Consider the following 21,655-nt stretch of genomic DNA (forward strand, 5'->3'; position numbering starts at 1 on the left):
CAGGAAATGTCAGAAATGGCACAAGGAAGAACTGATTAGATTTTGGGAGTGATCCAGATCACCGTCTGGATCCAGGAATTTTTTTTTTTAAGGATTCTTTAATATTGGGAGATAGGGCTAATGGCGGAGGTCTGTGCTCTCCGAGTGCTTTTCCAGTTCATTCATTTATCTTTTTGGACTGGTGTTTCGTGATATTCTAATATTTTGAGACTGTGTTTCTTTGTTAGCTGTGAGCCATAATCATCAAGATTGAAACTCAAAAAAGTCTGAAATATTTCTGTTTTTTTTAGATGAGTCTAGAATATATGGAAGTTTCACATTGAATTAAATTGAATTGAATTAAAGGGAATTTTTTCATGATATTCTATTTTTCTAGATGCACCTGTACATGAAGAAGTGCTACTTTTTTATGGATCTTTCATTTATTTGCCACTTTGTTAAAATACTATACAATGTTTGAGTACCACAGTACTAAAATTCAAGAGTTGCATATAACACAATTTCAGGCCAAAAACGTTGCATCTTTTGTTCTCAAAAGTTGATTTAGGCTGTTTGCTGAGTTAGCTGTTAGAAAAAACTTTTCTCTTTTATAAGAATTCAAGCATAGCATTATTCTAATGTGATTTGAATTTAGAGCAAATAAATAAAGAGAAATAGTCACATTTTTAAGTCTTATAAATAGTCAAGTACATTATACTAGAGGTAAGATCATAGGCTTGGCACTAGGGGGCAGTATCAATCTATATAGTCTGGGTTTCAAAGCAGTTTCTGGTTTCTGTCCAACCAGTCTGTGACCTTGTCAACCCCCCCCCCCCCCCCCACACACACACACACACACACACACACACACACACACATACACACACTGTTTAAATATTCATTTACTTTTTTAGTCAAACCAGAAAATCCAATTTAGCTCCAACAGAAGGAAATTCCAAGTAGCTTGTTCTTATCCCTAATCTCAGGCTAAGGATAGTTGCCAATGGTAGTTCAACAAAGCACAGCATTGTACTGGTAGATAAATGAAATAGAGATTGAACACCGGTAGAATAATGCTGTGGGGGACTGGCAGTCTGTGATGTAAAACTGATGAAAGCACAATTACATATCCCTCTTTTCCAACGCTGTGCTGGAAAATGTACTCTACAATGGATCATCAAAATGAGCGGTTGTTTGCTATCTCATATTTGTATTTATTGGATAATTTATCAAGTGCAAATGGAGATGCTTATAATGAGAGAAGAAGCTCTCTGCTCAGCCTTCTGTCACAGGCTTTTCCAAAAATGCAGCAGAATAAACTGTTCTGAGGTTAAGCCTATATTTGTTTTACATTCAACCAACAGTATTTTATTTCTGCTCTTGTTCCAATTTGGCAACATATCATTTGGCGGAGTCATAAGGAATTTACAGATTACAACAAATCTTTTCAATCCATCTGCATTTGGCACGGCTGTATTCACAGTGCCATCAGGCAAAAAAATACTACAGCATGACCAGATTTTGTTGTTGAATTTTACAATGGAGTAGATAATGAGATATTCCAGGAGGTATTTCTCTTGTTTTTCGTGACCTGCTCAGCTAATCAGTTCTGGAGCAATTCATCATGGTGGAAAAAAAAACATCCCACTCCCTGTTTGTGTTTTTGCCTTCTGGACTGAGCAAAGTACATGAAGAAACAAATCTTAAAATTAGATGTTGCTCTGAGATGATCACTTAAAATGTAGTTGCCAGGTTTATGCTCAGACATGGAGTACTTATTTTGTTCCAATTGTTTGAATTCTTTCTTCATAGTTGCCCTCAGGTTCACTGTTAAAAAAGAAAAACTTGATTGATGTTGAGTGAACAAATAATGAAAGATTGGGTGCACTTTGGCTATCTTAAGGAGTCGATGCAACCACAGGCGGTGCGAGGGGGTGGCTTATTGGGCTTGAGCCCCAAATATTTTAAAAGCTTCCAATCTTTCAGGTTGGTTAAATGTATGTTGTTTATGTATACTGTCATAGATAAATACATAAAGAAATAAGTGATAACGAGTGGACCTTGTTGATTACAACATGGAACTTTGATTCTTACAGCAAACATAATAAAGATATCTGATCTTTTTTATTTTTTACCATTTTTATGATTATGCACTCACAGTATAAAGGTATTTTTTTAACGTTGTTCTTACTATACAAACTTCAGCATTTTTGTGAATAAATAAATAACCCCATATGTTAATTTTATGCTCTTCGCCTAATTCCTACCCCACGTATGCAAAGTAACTTAAAAAAGAAATATCAGACATTTTTAGAAAAATGTTAATATATTATAAAATATCAACTTTTAAAAGGCCATGACCATTTTTCATTGTTATGCTTTTTACATGTTCGAAATGCACTTCACTAACATCACTAACAAGTATTTTAATTCTAAAAATTTTTTTCAAATCGCATTAAAATAGTGCAAAAATTAAGCAAAAAAAAAAAAAAAAACCTCCTGAACCTGTGTTTGGGATTAGCCTTGGATATTTAACACATCTGGCTCAGCCCCTGGATGCAACAATTTATACTGAGTTTCTTAAACTAAGTCAGGTATGTAGCAGGTGAACATTTAGATTTAAGTTGAACCATCAACTTAAATAACCAGCACAATTACTTTAGTTGAGCCAACTGAAATTTAGATTTCAGCTGGCCTCTGCCAACTCCACATTTTTAGCTACGAGCATGTTATGTCTACTAAATGGCAACATGAAGTATGAAACTTGTTAAACTATTTCACGTTGGGCTCTCATAATTGTTTTTTTACAGCGTTAAAGAAGGACGTCTGTTGAATGTTGGACAAATAAGTGGATTTGAACGTCTCTGCTTTTCCCTGACAGAAACTCACTGATTTTTCCCCCCCTATGAAATACATCTCCTATACTTTTAGTCTTGCTTTAAAAGTCAAACATGTTTCGAATGCAGGCAACCTTCACTACAGAGTGAATAATTTAGTCTCACAACCTTGGTGAAGTTTTCTAAATTCACCAAAAACATGAGTATACGTTTTGCTTGACTCATATTCTCCTGACTGATTTCCACTAGGTTTTCTTCACCTTCTAAGACACTGCATGTACTGTTTATTTGAGGATATTAAATTTTGGCTTCCCTACCACATAGTTATCTTTTCTGCTCTTAGAAATTTTGAGATAATCATCTGGAATGTCCAGTAAAGTTTAGGTAATTTACTTGAAATGATGGGAGAATTTGCAATAAAATTTTAGGAAATTTGTTTGGATATTTTGGGGAATTTGCTTCAATCTTTTCAAGCATTATGGGGGATATATTGGTATACTTTCATCTGAAGTCTTAGGGGAAAGTTGCTTTGAATTTTTTGGGGGCATATTAATGGGAATTTGAGAAATTTCTTTGGATGTGTGGGAAGTTTGTTTGGAAATTTTCTGTCATTTTATGGTTATTTTTGATAAATTGATAAGAAATGTTAGCAGGAATTTGCTTTGAATTTTGGGGAATTTATGTTAAATTTTACAGGAATCAACATGGCTTTTCAGGGAAATTTTAATGAATAAAAAGTAAATACTTTAATTAAAAAATAGGTAATTTCTTTGACATTTGAGGAAATTTGTGTGTACTTTGGAAAGGAAAGTTTCCAAAAATGTTGAACTTTTGGTGGAAATGTCAAAATAAGAAGAAAATTGATTCCAGCTTTTCATGACTGACACCATTACTTACTGCTACACAGCCAAAACAGATGCAGAAAAAACTATTCAGTTCTGCATTTTATGCAGGAACGGGAACTTCAAGAGATTGGCAGGCATCGTCTTTTGTTAAAACTAATCAGTGTTCAAAGACAAGGCAGAAATTTTGATCTAACAGGTCCTTCTTAACCCAATTAAGTGAGAGAAACTAAAAATGCATTCCAAACCAAAGCTCAGGTGTCAGAGGTTAAGGTTTCACATCCAGCCCCAGGCTTACTAACTGATCTAATAAGGAGGGGTCAATTAGCTACTGTCAGGGAACATTAACTTGATCATAGGTTATAACTATCAGTTAAAAACAGTCATTGAAAGGACTCTTTGAGACCACCAGTGCAGGTTGCCATTTATACTGTTGTCATCAGAGAAATATCCAGGCCTTTCAATGATCATCAATGAAAACATTTTAAGTAGGCTGTAGTGGCCATATTACTTTTTATGCGCAATATTAAGCCTCTTTTTAGTGCTCCATCCGTCTGAACTGAATTGTAGGTCAAGGAATTGAATTTTTTTCCTTTGAGCACACGTTTAATAAAGTACCCAAGTAAGAAAAAACACCCGGCTGAACAAAAAATGAGAAGTCTGTAAAAGCATGACATGCGACAATGAAAAATTGCCACAGAGGACACAGACAGTGAATGAATCTGCTCTGTGTTTTCACAGTGGCAGCAGCATCAACAACACCGCCCGCCCGGATTGTGAACGCTGCTGCTACAACCTTACTCGACTCAACCAACGGGCGTCACGGATATTATCCGGCTAATTTACATACTCAACGCCGCCCAGGGGGACGAACATGTTAATCCTACATCGATTGAAAGCTAACCGAAGGGTGGAGAGAAAAAAACAGCTGAAAGAAAGTTTAGACAAGAGAGGGTTGTTTTAAACAGGGGGAAGTGTTTCGACTGAAACGCGGAGACGCTTGTCGGGCTTTTCGCCCCACTTTTGAAATACGACATGGACGCTTTGAAATCCGCTGGAAGGGCAATTATACGAAGCCCCAGTATCGCCAAACAATCCTGGGGTGCGGGCAGACACAGAAGTGAGTATTCAGTTATTTTAATGCTTTGCCGTGAAGGCGTTAGCTGACGCTATTCCTGCTAGAAGGCTAACTTGGCTAAGATAAGCTAGCATCGTCAAGGTGCTAACATTACAAGCGGTGTTATTGTTACTTAGCGTTACTTTACAACTCGTTGATGACTGTTGACGTCACGTACAGTTGTTGGCAACGTAGTCGTTATCAGTGCTGTGAGCGTTTTAGAGACCCACCGTTGACAACGGGGTTTGTAAACATTAGAGCGCTTATTTAATGTCTGAACGTTTTTGTTTTGCCTCGAAACTTGGCTCGAATGGAAAGCAGCTCCCCGTAGCTTGTTCAGAAACTCCTGTTGAGACTTTTGGGCAAAGAGGAGCTCAAACTGGTTCTCCGCATTCTGGAGGACTCAGATGAGCTGCACCTTAGCCAAAAGCGACCGCATGTCACATCAAAACTTCAGAGAGTTGTGTGAAATCCCATGGTTGTTTGCCACGTCACTCTCCTGGCTGTCACGATTTGGAAATCCACAACAAGTGTTAAGCTGAGAGCTTAAAAGCCGTGAACTGGGCTGCTGAGAGACGGGGAGAGAGTAGGGAGGTAACCGGGTGTGAAAAGGCACGAAGAGATGAATGTTCGTGTTCAAGGCAAGGCTGTACAATCCTAGCAACACACAGTTGCTAGGCGATACACTGTGAAACAAAAAAGACTGTATAAGGAGTGGTTGAAGAGCCAAAAAATGATGTGAGGAACTAGCTCAACCTGTCAAATAAGTGGTCTAACTAATGATTGCAAGATCCCCTCTAAGGTTTCACATGGGGTTTCTCTTATGATATCTTGCTTTGGTTTGCCTCTTTGTATGTCCTTTCTTCCTTAGTCACAAAGCATCATGCCTTTTATATGGATGCCTTTACCCTTTTTAAGGTATAGGTATATTACTCACTGGTTACTTTATCAGTTACACCTGTTATATTGTATGTTAAGACAAATAGCTAATCAGCCAATCATATGGCAGCAACTCAATGCATTTAGGTATAGATGTGGTCAAGACAAACAGCTGTAGTTCGGACCGAGCATCAGAATGGGAAAGAAAGAGGATTTAAGTGACTTTGAACGGTTGTTAGTGCTAGACAGACTGGTCTGAGTATTTCACAAACTGGTGATCTACTGGGATTTTCACCATCTCCAGGGTTTACAGAGAATGGCCTGAGAAAGGCGAAAATATCCGGTGAGCAGAAGTTCCATGGACGAAAATGCCCTCTTGATGTCAGAGGAGGAAAGGCAGACTTGTTCAAGATGATAAACAGGCAACAGTAACTCAAATAACCACTCATTACAACCAAGGTATGCAGATCTCTGAACACACAACTTTAAAGCAGATGGGCTACAGCAGCAGAAGACCGCTCCGGGTGCCACTCATGTCAGCTAAGACCAGGAAACTGAGGCTAAAATTCGCACTGGCTTACTAAAATTGGACAATAGAAGATTGTCTTAATTTCAGCTGGGAGATACAGATGGTAGTGTCTGAAATCGGCATAAACAACATGAAAGCATGGATCCAACCTGCCTTGTATCAACAGTTCAGGTTGGTGGCGAAGGTGTAATGATGTGGGGGGTATTATCTTGGCACACTTTGGGACCCTTATAGTACCAGTTCAGCACTGTTTAAACACCACAGCCTACCCGACTATTAATGCTTACCATGTCCATCCCTTTACGACCACAGTGTACCCATCTTCTGATGAATACTTCCAGCAGGATAGTGCACCATGTCTGTCAAACTGGTTTCTTGCATGATAATGAGTCCACAATCACCAGATCACAATCCAATAGATCGCTTTTGGGATATGGTGAAACAGGAGGTTTGCATCATGGATGTGCAGCTGACAGATCTACAACTGTGGGATGTTATCATGTCAACATGGACCAAAATATCTCAGGAATGTTCCCAACACTTTGTTGAAACTGTGCCATGAAGAATTAAGGCAGTTCTGAAGGCTAAAGGGGGTCCATCCTGGTACTAGCAAGGCGTACCTAATAAAGTGGCAGTGTATGTATTTCTTCCCACATGGGAGGAATGCTCCTTGCTCTTAGGCAGCCCCCTTTTTATTTCAGAGCACTTCATTTCTAATCTGACCTTGCAATAGTATCAGATGCCTAAAGGCCAATCAGTTCTTACATCTGAAACCTCTGGCTGGCTTTGCCATGGCTACACATTCAGCTAGTGGGAGATGTCACCTCCATCCCTCTTTCTGCTGCTTACTCTGTCATAGAAAATAAGCTGTCAACATTTTATCCATAGTATTTTTCCTTCACTCCTTTTTCACTGGATCCTCTGTTTTCTACATAATTATAAGCTTAACTGTGTTTCTTAGGTACCAGAGGACTAAGAGTTATGAATAGAAAGGCAACTTGTTCCATCTTGTTGTGCCAGTAAGCTTCTGCTCCCTGGTTTGACCCTGCTTTTAATGCTGGGGAATTATAGATGGATACTGTTGCAATTCAATCTAAGGCATTAGAAAATACGTATTATAATAACAGTCTTAAGGTTGAGATTTTGTTTGTCTATATTCTGCTTTTCATGTCTGTAGTTTGAGGCACATGCCTCAAGATGATCTTTCCTCCCATGTGAACAAACTCAGCCCTGCCCATGTAGCTTATTCACATCTTTGGCATTAGGATTGCATTCCTTCACACTGTCAGTGTTGGATTTTAACAGGTTCCAGTGTTGTTTTCTAATAAGTATGGCTGACATGTTAATGTGTACATTAGGGGCTAACATTAGCATGTTTTCATTGGTTCTTGTGTCTGTTGTTATTTCCTGTTTGATTTAAAACAGTTGTGTTTGCTGAGCTGGCAAATAATTTCTCTTAGCTAACCTCCTGTTACATCTAACTTGTTCCCAGTTTTAGGTAGGGAACGTGGTCCGTAACGTCATCACTCTTTGAGGTCAAGAGGGCCTTTTTTTGCATTACGAGGCTGCAAAGTGTGGGTGGCAGAAAATCCTTTTCTGCATTGATCAGAGTTCCCTCCCACTTCACCAGTCAAGGAGCCGTCTTCCGTGTGACTGTCAACATTGGAGCAGCTATCTAGATGTCAGTATGCAGGCGGCAAATGGGGAAAGGGTGTGAACTGTGAAACTATCTAAAATGTAATCTATTTCCTGCATTTATATTCAGATTTTGCACAACTTTGAGTTGCTGCAACAACTAAATTTTCCTTAAACCTTAGACTGGAAAAAAAGGTTCAATGTACCTGTTGAGTAATCAGCATTTTCTTTGTCCATAAAGTGGGAGAAGTTGAAGTACCAATAATTGTTTAGAAGATAAAGTTAGTCATGATTAACAATGTAATTCTAAACCATATCTCAGAAATTGTGGACTCTGCAATGCCTAGTCCCCCCTGCACTCCTGTGCCTGCTCTGGCCAGTAAACACGATGTCACAAAGTCAGCCAAAGGGGACTGCCTCTAATAGAGATTGCTCACTGCAGGATTCTTTTATGGACTTGTTAAGTCATCAGTGATTTATAGTCGTGTTAGATCCTCAGTATCTGTTGGTTGCCCCTGTGTTTTTAGCCGCATGTGGATGCTTTCGTTGACAGGACTGCACAATCCTGCTAGGCCTTTGTTTCTCAAAGAGAACTATTTCTAATGCAGTGGGCAAATGGATACCTGACATTGTTACAACTGTTTACTGGCAATTCCAGCATGAGTTTATCAAACATCAGCTGTTTTTCAGCCGTATTGCATTTGACTTTTAAAATATACAATGTTCTTCACATCATACAAGATAGAACATTTAAGTCATAAACAGCATTTTAACACCAATTTGTGCTAAGCCATGTTTTGTCACCTAACGGACTACTTTTAAAAGAGTCAATGCCACAGGAAGCACACTGGTAAACAAGTTCCCCTTCCTGGTGAGAAGAAATGATGTAATCTCCTTCAGCCATATGTTCAGACATATGGTCAGTGTGGTAGTTCATGGTTCACAGTTCTTTGCCTTATTGTCAGTAGGACATCCTGGTGACTAAAAGAACACCATCTGACACTTACCGAAGGCAGAATGCCTTCAGTTAACTTCATTCAGATGGCTAACTCCACTGGAGAGCAGCTAGAATTTAGTTTCCCTTACAATTACAGGTCCTCTAATCTCTCCTGAGCAAGGGCGTTTGTGAAACTAGATACAACTGCAAGCATGAACAGAGCACTGAGGCTCCCAGAGCATGAGAAAGGCATTATTTAGGCGCTTGTAATAACAGTTTCTCTGTCAGCCAGACAGTAAAGGTCTATGGCAGTCTTCTTGGTGTTTGGTCCGTGAACAAGAATGAAACTCAAGTAGTTAATGACATAACCTGTCCTTATCCTTAGTCCACTTTGGCATTTAATTCTGGCAGGAGTTGTTTTTTTGGGTTGCAAGTGCCCTGAAACTGATACTTGTTTCAAAACAGAGTGCTTTTCTGTTTACTTCAAGGCCCAGATCGACACAAAGATGGGACTTTTGAGTTGTTATCTGATGACACTTGAAACAACCTTTGCCTAGTGTATCTGAAGCCCCTGGAAATGCAAGGAGGATTCGTATCGTTAAAAGAGAATTCCTTTGAGGGCTGAATGATATTGGAGAAAACAGAAGAATTATAGTTTTTCTTTCTGAGATGTATATAATGCGATTTGTTGTGGAGGTGAAGCTTGGAACGCCAATATTTCAGCAGCACATTTTTACCAAACGAATCAGTGAACCAAGCAGTGCAAACAAGGGTTTGTGTCTATTTTTTCATGTAGATGCATATTTGAGTTGTCATGATACCAGATTATAGAATTTCAATTACGATACTAGTTAGGGCTGTGCAATTGATCAAAAAACAATCAAAACCCACATTTGGAGCCTCAAACCCACAAAAACCTCCTCTGTCAATTATTTCAAATTTTCCTTGTAACTCTCTCTACCAATGCACAATCCCCTTAAAACACACTACTGGCGGTGTAGTCATGTGATAGGCAGCCAGGTGTCACAGGGTGTTTTGCCAAAAGGAGAAGGATTAGTCACATGACACTCTCCCATCCAGTCCGCTAAAACTCAAACCCAGAGCCGACTGCGCAGCATGAGCAGCAAGGTTATTTTCTACTTTTTATACAATAGTACATATATATATATACATATATATATATATATATATATATATATATATATTTTTTTTTTTTTTTTAATCAAGAAATACCAGTTGTTTATTTTCTACTTTTCTAGGAAAATGTGACTTTAAAAAAATCATTTCAACTGATGTGTGTTTTGATTTAAATAACCATTAAGTGTTAATCTGTGCATGTTCCTTTCAGTTACTTGTTTTAAAATTATACTAATATTTACAGCACAAACAGTCAAGAATGGGGGTGGGATAATTGTACATCAGTAGAGCTAGATAATTCAATTAATCCTAAATTTGAGTTTTGCCATAACTGCCCAGCCCTAATACTAATGATATTGATACCTGTTTTGATACCATGGCATAAAAAAACACAAAAACAAAAAATAACTACTGGACATCCAAACATGTGTGAATGTAGTTTTTTCCCCCAAATCTCCACATAGGTTGTTTGCAATCACGTGATCCATAATGCATGATTGGGGGCAATCAGGGACAGCTATTAGGATCATCAGAAAATTTCTACATGCATTGAGCATGATCCCCACACTTAACTAAAGAGTGTTTTATTTCTTGCACAATTTTACTGATTTACCTGACGTGGAGGCGATCTATATCACAAATTACACAGTCGTGTAGACCCTCTAGTGTCTAGCGTCGTCTAGCCAGGTGAAGGGAGACAAGAGTGTTAAAGAGTCTTGTACTAAACTGAGAAGCTAGCTAAGCTCCTTTAACATATTAAAAAAAAATCCTAATTTTGTATTAACATACTTTTAATTGAAGCATTGATGTCCTCTCAACCAAATAAACCTTGTGGGGTAAGCGGCAAAGTAATGATGTGCTGTTCACAAACAAGCCTGTCTGATGAAACAGCTTCTGTGTGAGCTGTGGTTGCTAGCTCCTGTTTGAGTGCCAGTCTCTTTCCTCCATTCTTTGCCGTAATTTAATCCACATTTAAAAAGCCAAACTGGTACCAAATAAAAACCCATTTGGAAGCCAAATTATCAGCTCTACTGAGCTGAACCAAATAATCGGGATCTCTTAAAAGAGACAGATTTCCTGTCCCATTAACAAGACAGGATGGACATCAGCTGAGAAGATACGGGCAAGATCAGAGTTTAAACTGTACTGAACTAAATCAGACCATACATAAGCTTTGCGTGACTCCGCTCATCCTGGCCTTTAAAATTCCGTCCTGCTGTCGTTTCTCTGTGAGCTTTTTTTAGCCCTTTTTTAACCTGAATGTTTCACTACTTTCCAGACACAAAAGTATCTTAAGAATCATGAATATTTTTAATTTTGTACAATGAATGCTTGGCATAGTTGTAAGCAGCTCAGACAGCCTTTTTGGTAGCATTGTTCTATGCAGAAATCACTTCTTGCCCCACTGCTGCTTGACATCATCTGCAAAGAACCTATTAGAAAAGTTCGCTTAACAGTAAACACATACCAGCATTTGGCATGTTTATAAACCTTGTACAAAAAGTAAGGAAAATTGTCTTTGGTGAATTATTTCCTTGCTGTAACAGTGCTTCTAGGCAACAACGCCTGCTTATGCCCCTTTTAAATGGCGCCACATTTGTAAAGAACATGCTTTTATGGGATGAGCAGCAGAGCTGAGTATGTAGGTTGCGTGTGTAAAAAAAATTCCAGATCTTCTCCGCCAATGCCAAATGGCTTATTCGTCCATTGACTTTTGTGTGATGGTTTGGATTATTGAAGTCTGAAAAAATGTGCCATTTTGGCAATCAAAAAATGTTTACATTTAACAAACAGGAGCCTCAGTAGCGTGTGGAAGAACCAGACAGCCACAACAGCCTGGCAGCTCTTCATTCTGGTCACCAGCCTGGTCACACACTGCTGTGGGGTGGCATCCCATTCTTCAACCAGCATTTGTCACACATCAGCCAATGTGGTTGTATTGGTCACTCTGGCACAAACAGCACGCCCTAGCTGATCCCACAAGTTTTCAGTGGGGTTGAGGATCAGGACTGCTAGCAGGCCATTCCATCCTCTCCACTCCCAAGGTAGTCTGTGATAAACCCCGCTCTGTGGGGACGTCATCTTGGAGGAGAGTACAGTCCTAGACTGTGGAGATATGGGATTGCTACTGGATGCTGAATCTTGTCCCGATATCTCTCTGCATTGCACATATAACCTTCCTTCAGCTCATTAGGTCTGCAAATCAACTTTAATGCTGCCAATTTCAGCTCTGGCTTTTTTATTTTTACCAATGAGACATTATACAAAGTTTACAGGAACTTTTCAGGGCTGATCTGAGCAGGTGAAGAAGATGATTATCCTGTAGCAGCTGAAGCCAGCACTATAATTTCATGCTACTCCCAGCACAGCCAGAGTTTTATTTTTTCTTCAAGGGGAAAGTCTTTGCACTTTTATGTTGCTAGTACATTTGAACTGCTGCTGCTATAGCTGCTCCTAAATTTTCATGCCAGATTACATTTAAGGTAGTAGTGTCTGTTCACTGGCTTTGGGACATGCCCAGCAGCACCATGTATGTGCTTTAAAATAGCATTCGTTTGTTATAATCATTTGACTTAAAATTGAAACTTCCTCCTCCTGTTGAGTGCTGCTGTGCACCGGGTGCTTTTAGAGATCTGTTTCATAACCTTGCTACTTTCTGAAAGTACGTTCTGGCCTCAGCTGGTCATCAGCTGTAATCCCTGAGTGGTATGACTACTCATTCCTTCACAATCTCCTTACCCTCACTTTCCTCTCTTGAGTGGATTTGGTCAGTACAGAAAGACACATGTCTTAATGTTACGAGTTAAACCATGACTTTAAGACTCTTATCCCCCACAAATCCTTTCCTCATCCAAATGGAAATGTGTTGGATAGTCATTGAATTAAATGACAATAGGCACTTTATGGTATGATATTTTTTGAAGTGATCAGTTTAACAACAGAATATCAACAGACAGCCTAAGTCTGCTGAAGAATCCATGGGTTGCTGTTAAACAATCCGTACTAAATGTTCATCCTCTTTCCCTTGTGTTAAATTTTCCCTGTAGCCTGGAGGTTATTTGCATTCAATTCTGTTTGTGTTTTGTGTATTTCATACAAAGAGCTCATTGACCTGGGTGTCTAATGATATAATATACATTCTCTGAACACGCACAGAAGCTGAATTCAAGAGAGCAAACAACAGTACTGGATCAGCCTTTGTACCAGGCAGAGACAGACGATAACAATGGCCCCATGTATTACACACATTTTCCCTTTGACTTACTCTTTACAATCTCAGCCTTTTCCTGTAATGGATGACTCCCATCTTTGTCATGCACCGTAATTATTGATATATGAAATGGTTACATGAGACAGAAACACAGAGGATTTAGTCTGCAATAGAAATGTAGAATTTTAGTTGTATACTGTAGATAGAAGTTGTCCACGGTTTCTCTTCCAACATGCTTTTGTAGCATCTCTGTATCCCTCCAGGCATCTTTCTTCATCTGACTCTGCAGTTTCTAAATTAGCTTCAAGTGTCCTGATTGGGATCTAATAATGCTGGAGCAGGTCTTTTCTGCATAGGCTTCATCACTGGAGGAGAAGGAGGTTGTATTACTACAATCTGAAGTTATTCAAGGTCTGAGTCGACCTAAGACACTCCACTTGTTTTTGATTTGACTTTACTGTCAATTGTATAAAAAATGCATGCTAATCTCATATTCAACATGTAGACTCTCAATTATGATTGATCCATCTAAATACTGTTTGTCTACTTAAATCCTAAAGCATTATGTTTTCTCTGCATAAGACCGTTTCAGGCTGTGCGCTTGAAACGCACATCTTGGCCGTGTCATGGCTTGATTTTAATTTGGTTTGCATGTTAACAAGCCAAGGTAGTCTATGTTTGCAATCTGTTTCTTGATGACCCTGATGAAGGCCACTAGTAAATATGTGTCTGTTGAATAAAGTTCACTAAACTTCTTCTACTAGTGAGGCTCTCTGTTTCCATTGGTACAATAAATCACATGAAAGACTTGACAATACTTTAGTTTTTGCTTTTCAAAGTAAAAGCCCAGTTTAGCCTTTCTTTGGAGAAAATCTCTTTATTTGAACAGAATGCTTTTAATTTGAATATTTCCCTGCATAGCTCCACTGTACACTGAATCAAGTCATTTATCAGGGGAGCTATTGAGGGAAAAAACTTGAGAGATGAGACCAGGTAGTCTGTGAACAGAATCTGTTAGTGTGCGGTGTGCAGTGTTGATCCTCTCGTTCTACACCACACACTATGTGAACAAAACCATAAAAGCTGTGCCTGTGGGGTGTGTGGGGTTTCTCATGTTGAAAAAATTGTGTCCCATTTAAAAAATCTTTGTGAATTATAGGCTTTCGACAAGGGGTTTCAAACTTCTGGCCTGCCAGCAGGTGCCATACGGCCCGCGAGACATTTAGGGGAAAAGATGGACATATTTTAAAAAAATGTTAATTTTCAATATTTACTAACCTAGGTGTTTGAAATACAAATTTTCACTCATTTTTCATGATCTAACTATTATATAGAAATGAATTATCATAATGCGATGCAAGAAATGAGTAAATATGGTACGCTCTGTGGAGCTGAGAGGAACATGAAACACGACACGGCAGAGCACACAGCAGCGCATCTGCTTCATCTCAGCTCAGCGAACATGCTGTCCAAAAGAGAGGCTGATACAGACTGCATGATTTTTGAGACTGAGGGAGAAGGATTTTAGTATTTTTTTTATTTATTCATTTATTTATCGATTAAGATGAAGAACGTAACCACTGTGCACAGCTGCACCTCGCTCTCTCATAGAGTCCAGTCTGCACCTCAAATTTCCTGTTTCCTTCCCGGGGCCTTAATGAATGTCAGAGATTTTTGCATCGTAAAACCAAACTTCTATGCCTGTGGGAGATTGAAGCTGCTCTAAGGAGAGCAAATATTCTCCCTGCGTAACTGTCCATCAGCCACAAACGCAGACATTGTATCTGGTCTGGTGAGTGACACAGCTTGATCTCCAGCCTGATTTAATCCCTCGTTATAAAAATATGTGATGCCGAACTAATATCAACTAAATTTGCTTACATACGATTTAATTTTATGTCAACAAGAAGTCTAATTATGGTCTGGTCACTTACGTTTAAACGGGATATCCTTTATAAATCCTGTAGCATATTTAACTCCAGGTCTCGTCAAATGGTAAAAAAAATCCTCTCATAACAAAAAAACAGATTCTTTATAACTGAACATTTAATCCTAATCTGGACACAAGCTCTCGTATGACATGAGAGGTCTGCATGGTTAGTCTTGGTGCAGCGCTAAAAGGCATTAAATTTACGCACGGAGATGGCCCCGTTCATGAGGCGTGCACGGATGTCGGGGGGATAAAGAGAGAACAGACGTGCAGAAGAACTGCTGTTGGGACTCAGACGTGCTTAAAAGTCGTTTTCACTCAGCAGGTGAGGCTTTGTAGCAATTTGAGCAGTAATAGCGCAGCAGTCTGGAATAAATCTCTGCAGCATCCTCCTCTCCTCTCTCTCATCTCCACCCTCTTTTCTGTCTCTTATCTCCTCTCTGGACTCTGTCAACTGATCCCAGGCCAGGTGAAATAAGGATCAGATCAGATTTTGTGAACAGGTTGCCGTTTTAAAGCCATAAACAGTCATGCTGAACGTGTATTAATAATAGATATTCCAGTCTTGTAGATTTAGCATCAGTGGGTCTTAAAAAGTTAAAAATCTGAACAAAATTGCCATATGAAGGACAGCATATTTATGCCTAATTTGTTTAGATTACTTGCAAGAAGCTGTCTAAAGTAGTTAATATACCCTTGTGTGTGTGTGTCTGTGTGTATATATATATATTTTTTTTTAAATAGCCCAGCCCGCAGAACGTCTCATTGGAGCAAATCCCACCCCCGACCCAAAATTGAGTTTGACACCCCTGCTTTATATGTGTCTCAAAGTGTTTTTACACCACAGGTCACACTTGCCTCATCCATCACTTCACACACGCTGATGAAGATTGACCAAGTGTCTTGCCCATGTACACTTTAAAATGATGTAGGAGCTGGGGATCAACCAACTTCCTGCAAAACCACAGTTGCCCCAGTAGATAGAGTTGGTCCTTCGCATCAGTTGACCTGTTCTTTTACCCAGAGGCGACCCAAAGGCATTGTGGTTTCCTTGGAATTGATGCCAAATGGGCCATTATTGTGATGAAATCGGCAAAAGCATGGAGTGTCTGACTAATTTACTGCTTGTATGTGCTAAAAGGTTTTGGTGTTCTGCTGTTTGATGGAATTCAACTTTCTTGGTAACCCCTGATACCAGATGGTATTACTTTTCCCATGGTTTAAAACGGAGTCTCTGAGGGGACGATATGAAGGTCAGCCAGTCGTTTGTCAGGTTTATGTACTTGTTTTACCTCTGGAGTTTTTGACCTACAAGGACTCCAGTGGGGATTTAGTTATTTGCTCTCTTTTTTTAAGAGAATGAATGCAGGTGGGAATGAGTTTATATAATGTGCCAATCCAACTAAAACTGGACTTTAAAAATGCACCTAAAGTTAACTTGACTAAAATTGAGCCAAATTGAATTTCTTGAAGTTGGACTGACACGTCTGGGTAATGTGATTGGGGCTCAATACTCTAATATTTATACGCCTGGCCAAAATCGGCCTAAGCATTATGCACATGCTCCATTGTTTCTCTGCCCAGCTTTGACCCAGAAGTCAAACAGCATGATTGCATTGCAGAAGTTGCAGTTTCACAGGGATAGCATGCATCATCTTGGTACCAAATTAGAAGCCTGCAGCACGCATAAAATGTACTCATCTTGAAACTGGCTTATGTTTTCACTGCTTGACACACAGCCACTTTGCTATTTGCCAACCTCTAAGCAAGAAAAAATGTCCAATAGTAACTAACTGAGAGGTACTTACTTCTGACAATACATCTATTCACCCACAGCGTTTATTGGGTGAGACAAGGACCGTAGTGGAATTAATTGCATTAAATGAGCTATAACTCTAGCTCAGCTTAACTGTGTACTATGTAAACAGGTCATGCGAGTTCTTAAAACTTTAGGATTCAGAGGGTTCAGCGAGACATGCTGAGATTCACTATTTCCACTTATTCACTGAGGCCAATGCAGCACCATTCAAAGAGCTCTTAGTGCTTACAAACTCCTTTCAAATCTCAACAAAGGGGAAAATGTTGATGCAGCAGGCTTGACTTGTGGAGCCTGCTGCATCTGTGGAGTAGTATGGGGGGGCTAAAGTGTTTGAGCAGAAAGCCATTTTTTTGTTATTTTGTAGGGATGCATGGATTTAAAATTGGTACCAGCTAATATAGGTCGCTTTTGACAGACATCTGTCCTTGGCAGGTAAGGTAGACATGAACAGGACTAACTAATATACTAATACTAATAAATCCCATTTCCTTACACATCAAGTGGATGGCTGGGAGTGTCAGACCTGCTTACCCGGGAACTTAAGGCACCAAGATGGAAAGAAGGCAAACCGGCAGTTGCAGTGTGATGCTTTGGGCAATGTTCTGCTGGGAAACCTTGGTTCCTGCCATTAATGTGGATGTTACTTTGACACATACCACCTACCAAAGCATTGTTGCAGACCATGTTTCTCTTTCAGGATTCTCTGATGGCTGTGGCCTCTTTCAGCAGGATAATACGCCATGACACAAAGCAAAAATGGTTCAGGAATGGTTTTAGGAGCACAACAATAAGTTTGAGGTGTTGACTTGCCCAGATCTTGATCCAACTGAGCATCTTTGGGATGTGCTGGACAAACAATTCCGATCCATGGAAGCCCCACCTAGTAGCTTAAAGGATCTGTGGCTAACATCTTGGTGCCAAATACCACAGCACACCCTCAGGGGTCCAGTGGAGTCCATGCCTTGATGGGTCATGGCTGTTTTGGGGGCAAAAGGGGGACCAACACAATATTAGGCAGGTGGTCACAATGTTACTCCTGATCAGTAGATGTATATATATTTTTTCCTGAAGGGACTCAAAACACAGCTTAAAGGGATTTTAACACTGGCAGTTCAGTTCAGCTCCAGACACCGAACTATTAACTGTGCAATTGGATACTTTAATCACATATTTTGTTTCACCTAGATATTGATTGATATTGGTTGCTTTCCAATCAGGGTATCCTTAGACTAAAATGTTTCTGATCCTCTCTTAATGCCACCTGTCCAAATTGCACCATTTTTTTCACACACATGCACAAAATCCCGCACATTATTTGCATTTATTTTTTATGTGAGCACGTAGCGGGTTAAAAACAGGATTTCACACCAGCACTGAAATTGTGTTCATAGTTTTTAGAATGGTGGTTGATTTTTTTTTTCCAAGTTTTGCTCCTGATGAGCACAAATCTGACCAATCAAATTGCTGGCCGATGCCTACGGTAGAAAAGTTATGAGGCAGACAGAGGCGCAAATACATCCTCCTCTCCACTCCATGATGTTTGTCCCCTTTTCGTTGAAATATTTTCCTGTAGCCAGTGCAAAGATGTTTATGTCTTTAATCTGATGTTGTGTAGTCCAGATTGGGACAGGCAGCAGGCAGCCTGACATGTCCATGTGAACGTGAATGTGCTATGTGCACAGCTGGAGCTTTTTCCAGACTAATAAGACTTTACTCCAATAACACAGTTAACAACCAACTCTCCTCTGACCTCAGAAATATGACTGATCTCTGCTCTGGGCCAATCAGCTCACTGAAATAACTCCTCTGCCCAGTCCATAACACAAACAGATAAGCCAGCTCCCCCTTGCCCTTAATGTTGTTTCTGTTATTTAAGTTATAGAATGAAAAGACGGCCCATCCTCCCAGCCAACTTAGCTGTAAAGAGGGAGCAGCACAGTGAATGATGGTGAAAAAAAAGGGCACTGACCTCCTGGCTGTGCATACTGCTGCCTTTACACATGAACCGGAGGAAGGAGAGGCAGACTTCTGTTGAAATGTATCTCAGTTTACCAGAAGATAGTGTTAAACGCACTGCAGACTTTCACAGTGCGAATGTTTTCTAGATCTAAATAATTTATGAGGAAAATCCTGTCGCTCCTGATGTTCACAGAAAGGCACCCCAAAATTCACCTCCGAATTATTCAAGTTTCTGTGCCGTTTATTCACATCATCCTTGGTATGCAGAGGCCTTCAGTCCTCAAATCCTCTAACTTACAAGACCTTTGTGCTGTCTCGTCTTTCCAGATCCCTTGTCGCTTCGAAGACCCTCGTAATGGATTATTTAAGAACTCTAGAGATTGTATCCAAAAGAAAAGGCTACATCTTTGTACCACGTTTTCTTCAACAGCAGTAGTGTGCAAACATCAGAGAAGCCTGATGAACTCAACCTAACTTGACACCCAGGACGCTCCAACAACAAACAGACTCTCTGTCTGGATTTCTGCTTAAAGGTTCATTGAACTCCACGACTCTGATAACCTGTATTACTAGTACACCATATATAATGTGGTAACTGTTGATGCTGCTGTCCCTGTTCATTCTGTACTACAGTCTAGTAAAACAGAGATACTGCAATTAAGTAGTGTGATCCGCTGGAGGCACGTTCTTTTAGTTTGTGGGATTTTCAAGTCTAATTTATTGTCCTTTAAATGGTAAAAATAACAGATTTAAGAAACTTGGAATGAGTAAGAAACATAAAAAAAACGTGCAGAATCAAGATCTGTATGCATCCTTTATTATTTTACCTTTTTGTTTTTTTTTTTTGTTATGCCTGTCAAGTTGGGATGAAAAGATAATTTTTTTTTTGGTTTTATAGTTCATGTGAGGTGAACTACAGACAAGGTAGAAGCAGCATGTAATATTTGTGTTCCTTGTGTTCGCTGGAACAGGTTTCCATCTGACTGGTAGAATTTGCTTCAAGCTGGCTGTAATCACAGCCAGCTTGAAGCAAATATGTATATGTGTGTGTCAATTAATATTTTTCCTCATATGTACAGAAATATTTTAGAAGAAATTATAATACAGAAGGTATTCCTAAAGTGATTAAGAAACAGTGACTTTATGTAGGATGCATTGTAGTTTGTTAACAATAATTAATAAGTAGAGCCCTGCGCAGGACTCTTTTTAATCTTGCTCCCACTTGATTTCTGATCATTACCGGCCACTACCGCAGCGTGTGCCATCCACTCCCGCCCACACCTGCAACAGCCGTCTCAAATCCCGCCCACATCCTGCACTGATTCTTACAATCCATGTTAAATATTTAGAGTAACAGACCATGTGTTTAATTAAAGGCAATATTTAGACAGTATGTTCACGTAAGCACCAGCCTGATTAAGTTTCCTATCTGAATAAAGGAAACCCTAAGAAAACAACTTCATCCTTGTCATGTGTAACTGTGCCAAGCATTGATAAAATGCAGCTGGGAGTCTCAGACTGATTCAGCTCCTGTTATGGCTTAGTAAAAGCAATGTCAAAGAAGTATTTTCTGACCTTATTTACATATCATTTATTTCAAAGTCATACAGAGGTGGGATTGTTTCCTGATCTCTGGAAAGTGTGTGCGTCATGAAAAAACGCAGCACACTTCCATCAGCTTTGAAAGACAGCAGACTAATATTTTCTCTATCAACGCCATGCTGTTGCGAACCTCACCATTAGATGCTAAATGCAATAAGGCCAACTTGATGGGAATTATTTCTCAAATAACTGCATAATGGCTAGGCATCTCTGTACACCTGTGCGTATGGGCTTTGATAAGCCAACCACACGATAGGAGAGTTCAGTGCATGCTCTTTTTTGTGACACTTTAACGAAGTATCACACGGCCCACCTGAAAGCTCATCAACTGATCTTTCCTTTCAATTTCTGTTTGCTGAGCTTTTTTCATCAGTGTCATCTCTGATGCATCTGAAGCATCTCTGTAGTAGAGTAGCTGAAATTTACACGATTGTTTCCAAACAGAGCTGCACAGTGGCTGTTGCTGTTACTGCACAGCATCCTGGCTCTGTTCTTGTGAATGCATAGGTTCTCTCCAGGTACACCAGCTTCCTCCCAGCTGGGATAGGCTGCAGTCCTCACAGCTCCAAACCGGATAAGCAGTGTAGAAAATAGATGTTTCCATACGTGAAGTGGTGAGCTGGGCAAGATCTTTAGATGATCCAGGTACATGAGCCCAGCCCTTATATTTTTATGAGGTGAAGACAGAACCGCCAAAAAGGTTCATAACCCAATTTATTTTCCAGAGACGATTGGCTAAACAACCATTACACATCTTACCTTCAGTGATGCTGGCAGCCTAATCCTCTACCTGCCCTCTTAATACCACATCCTGGCTCATTTACAGGCAGTATCGTTCAGTGCTCACTGACCAGCCAGAGCTACGGCAAAGCCCAGAATCCTTTGAAGTTGGCTCCAATCATCGCTGCAGCTGCAGAGCGGCTGTGAAGGGGGATGGTACTGGGGGTAGTGCTGGATGGAGGGTTGGTTGTTTAATGTAGATGTGACCAACATGAAAATGGATTATTGTTCCAAACAAAGCAGCACTGTGGCTATATGCACAGTTCTAAAAATAGCTCATGTTTGTGAGGTTTTTTTAAGTGCCACTGTGCCTGCTTTTTAAAATCTTGGAGGTTGCAAAGAGCTTTTTTTGGACTTTTCCCTTTCAGATTATTGATCCATACTTCTGTTCCTGATACAGTGAGCAACATGTATTTTTAGTTGCATCATTAGAATATGAGTATATCTCTTTTAAACCAGCCT

General features: G+C 39.7%; 1 protein-coding gene across 1 annotated transcript in view; it reads left to right on the forward strand.

Annotated features, from left to right (window-relative positions):
- The first annotated feature begins 4,464 nt into the window (after nucleotides 1–4,464).
- ldlrap1b (low density lipoprotein receptor adaptor protein 1b) overlaps nucleotides 4,465–21,655 on the forward strand; it is a 45,497-nt gene continuing 28,306 nt past the window's right edge. Inside the window, exon 1 of the mRNA XM_041812934.1 lies at nucleotides 4,465–4,778. Within this exon, the coding sequence (XP_041668868.1) occupies nucleotides 4,694–4,778 (85 nt within the window). The 5' untranslated portion in view covers nucleotides 4,465–4,693. The remainder of the gene's footprint in view (nucleotides 4,779–21,655) is intronic.

This window comes from Cheilinus undulatus, linkage group 18 (genome assembly GCF_018320785.1).
Source record: "Cheilinus undulatus linkage group 18, ASM1832078v1, whole genome shotgun sequence".
In the NCBI taxonomy this organism is placed as follows: domain Eukaryota; kingdom Metazoa; phylum Chordata; class Actinopteri; order Labriformes; family Labridae; genus Cheilinus; species Cheilinus undulatus.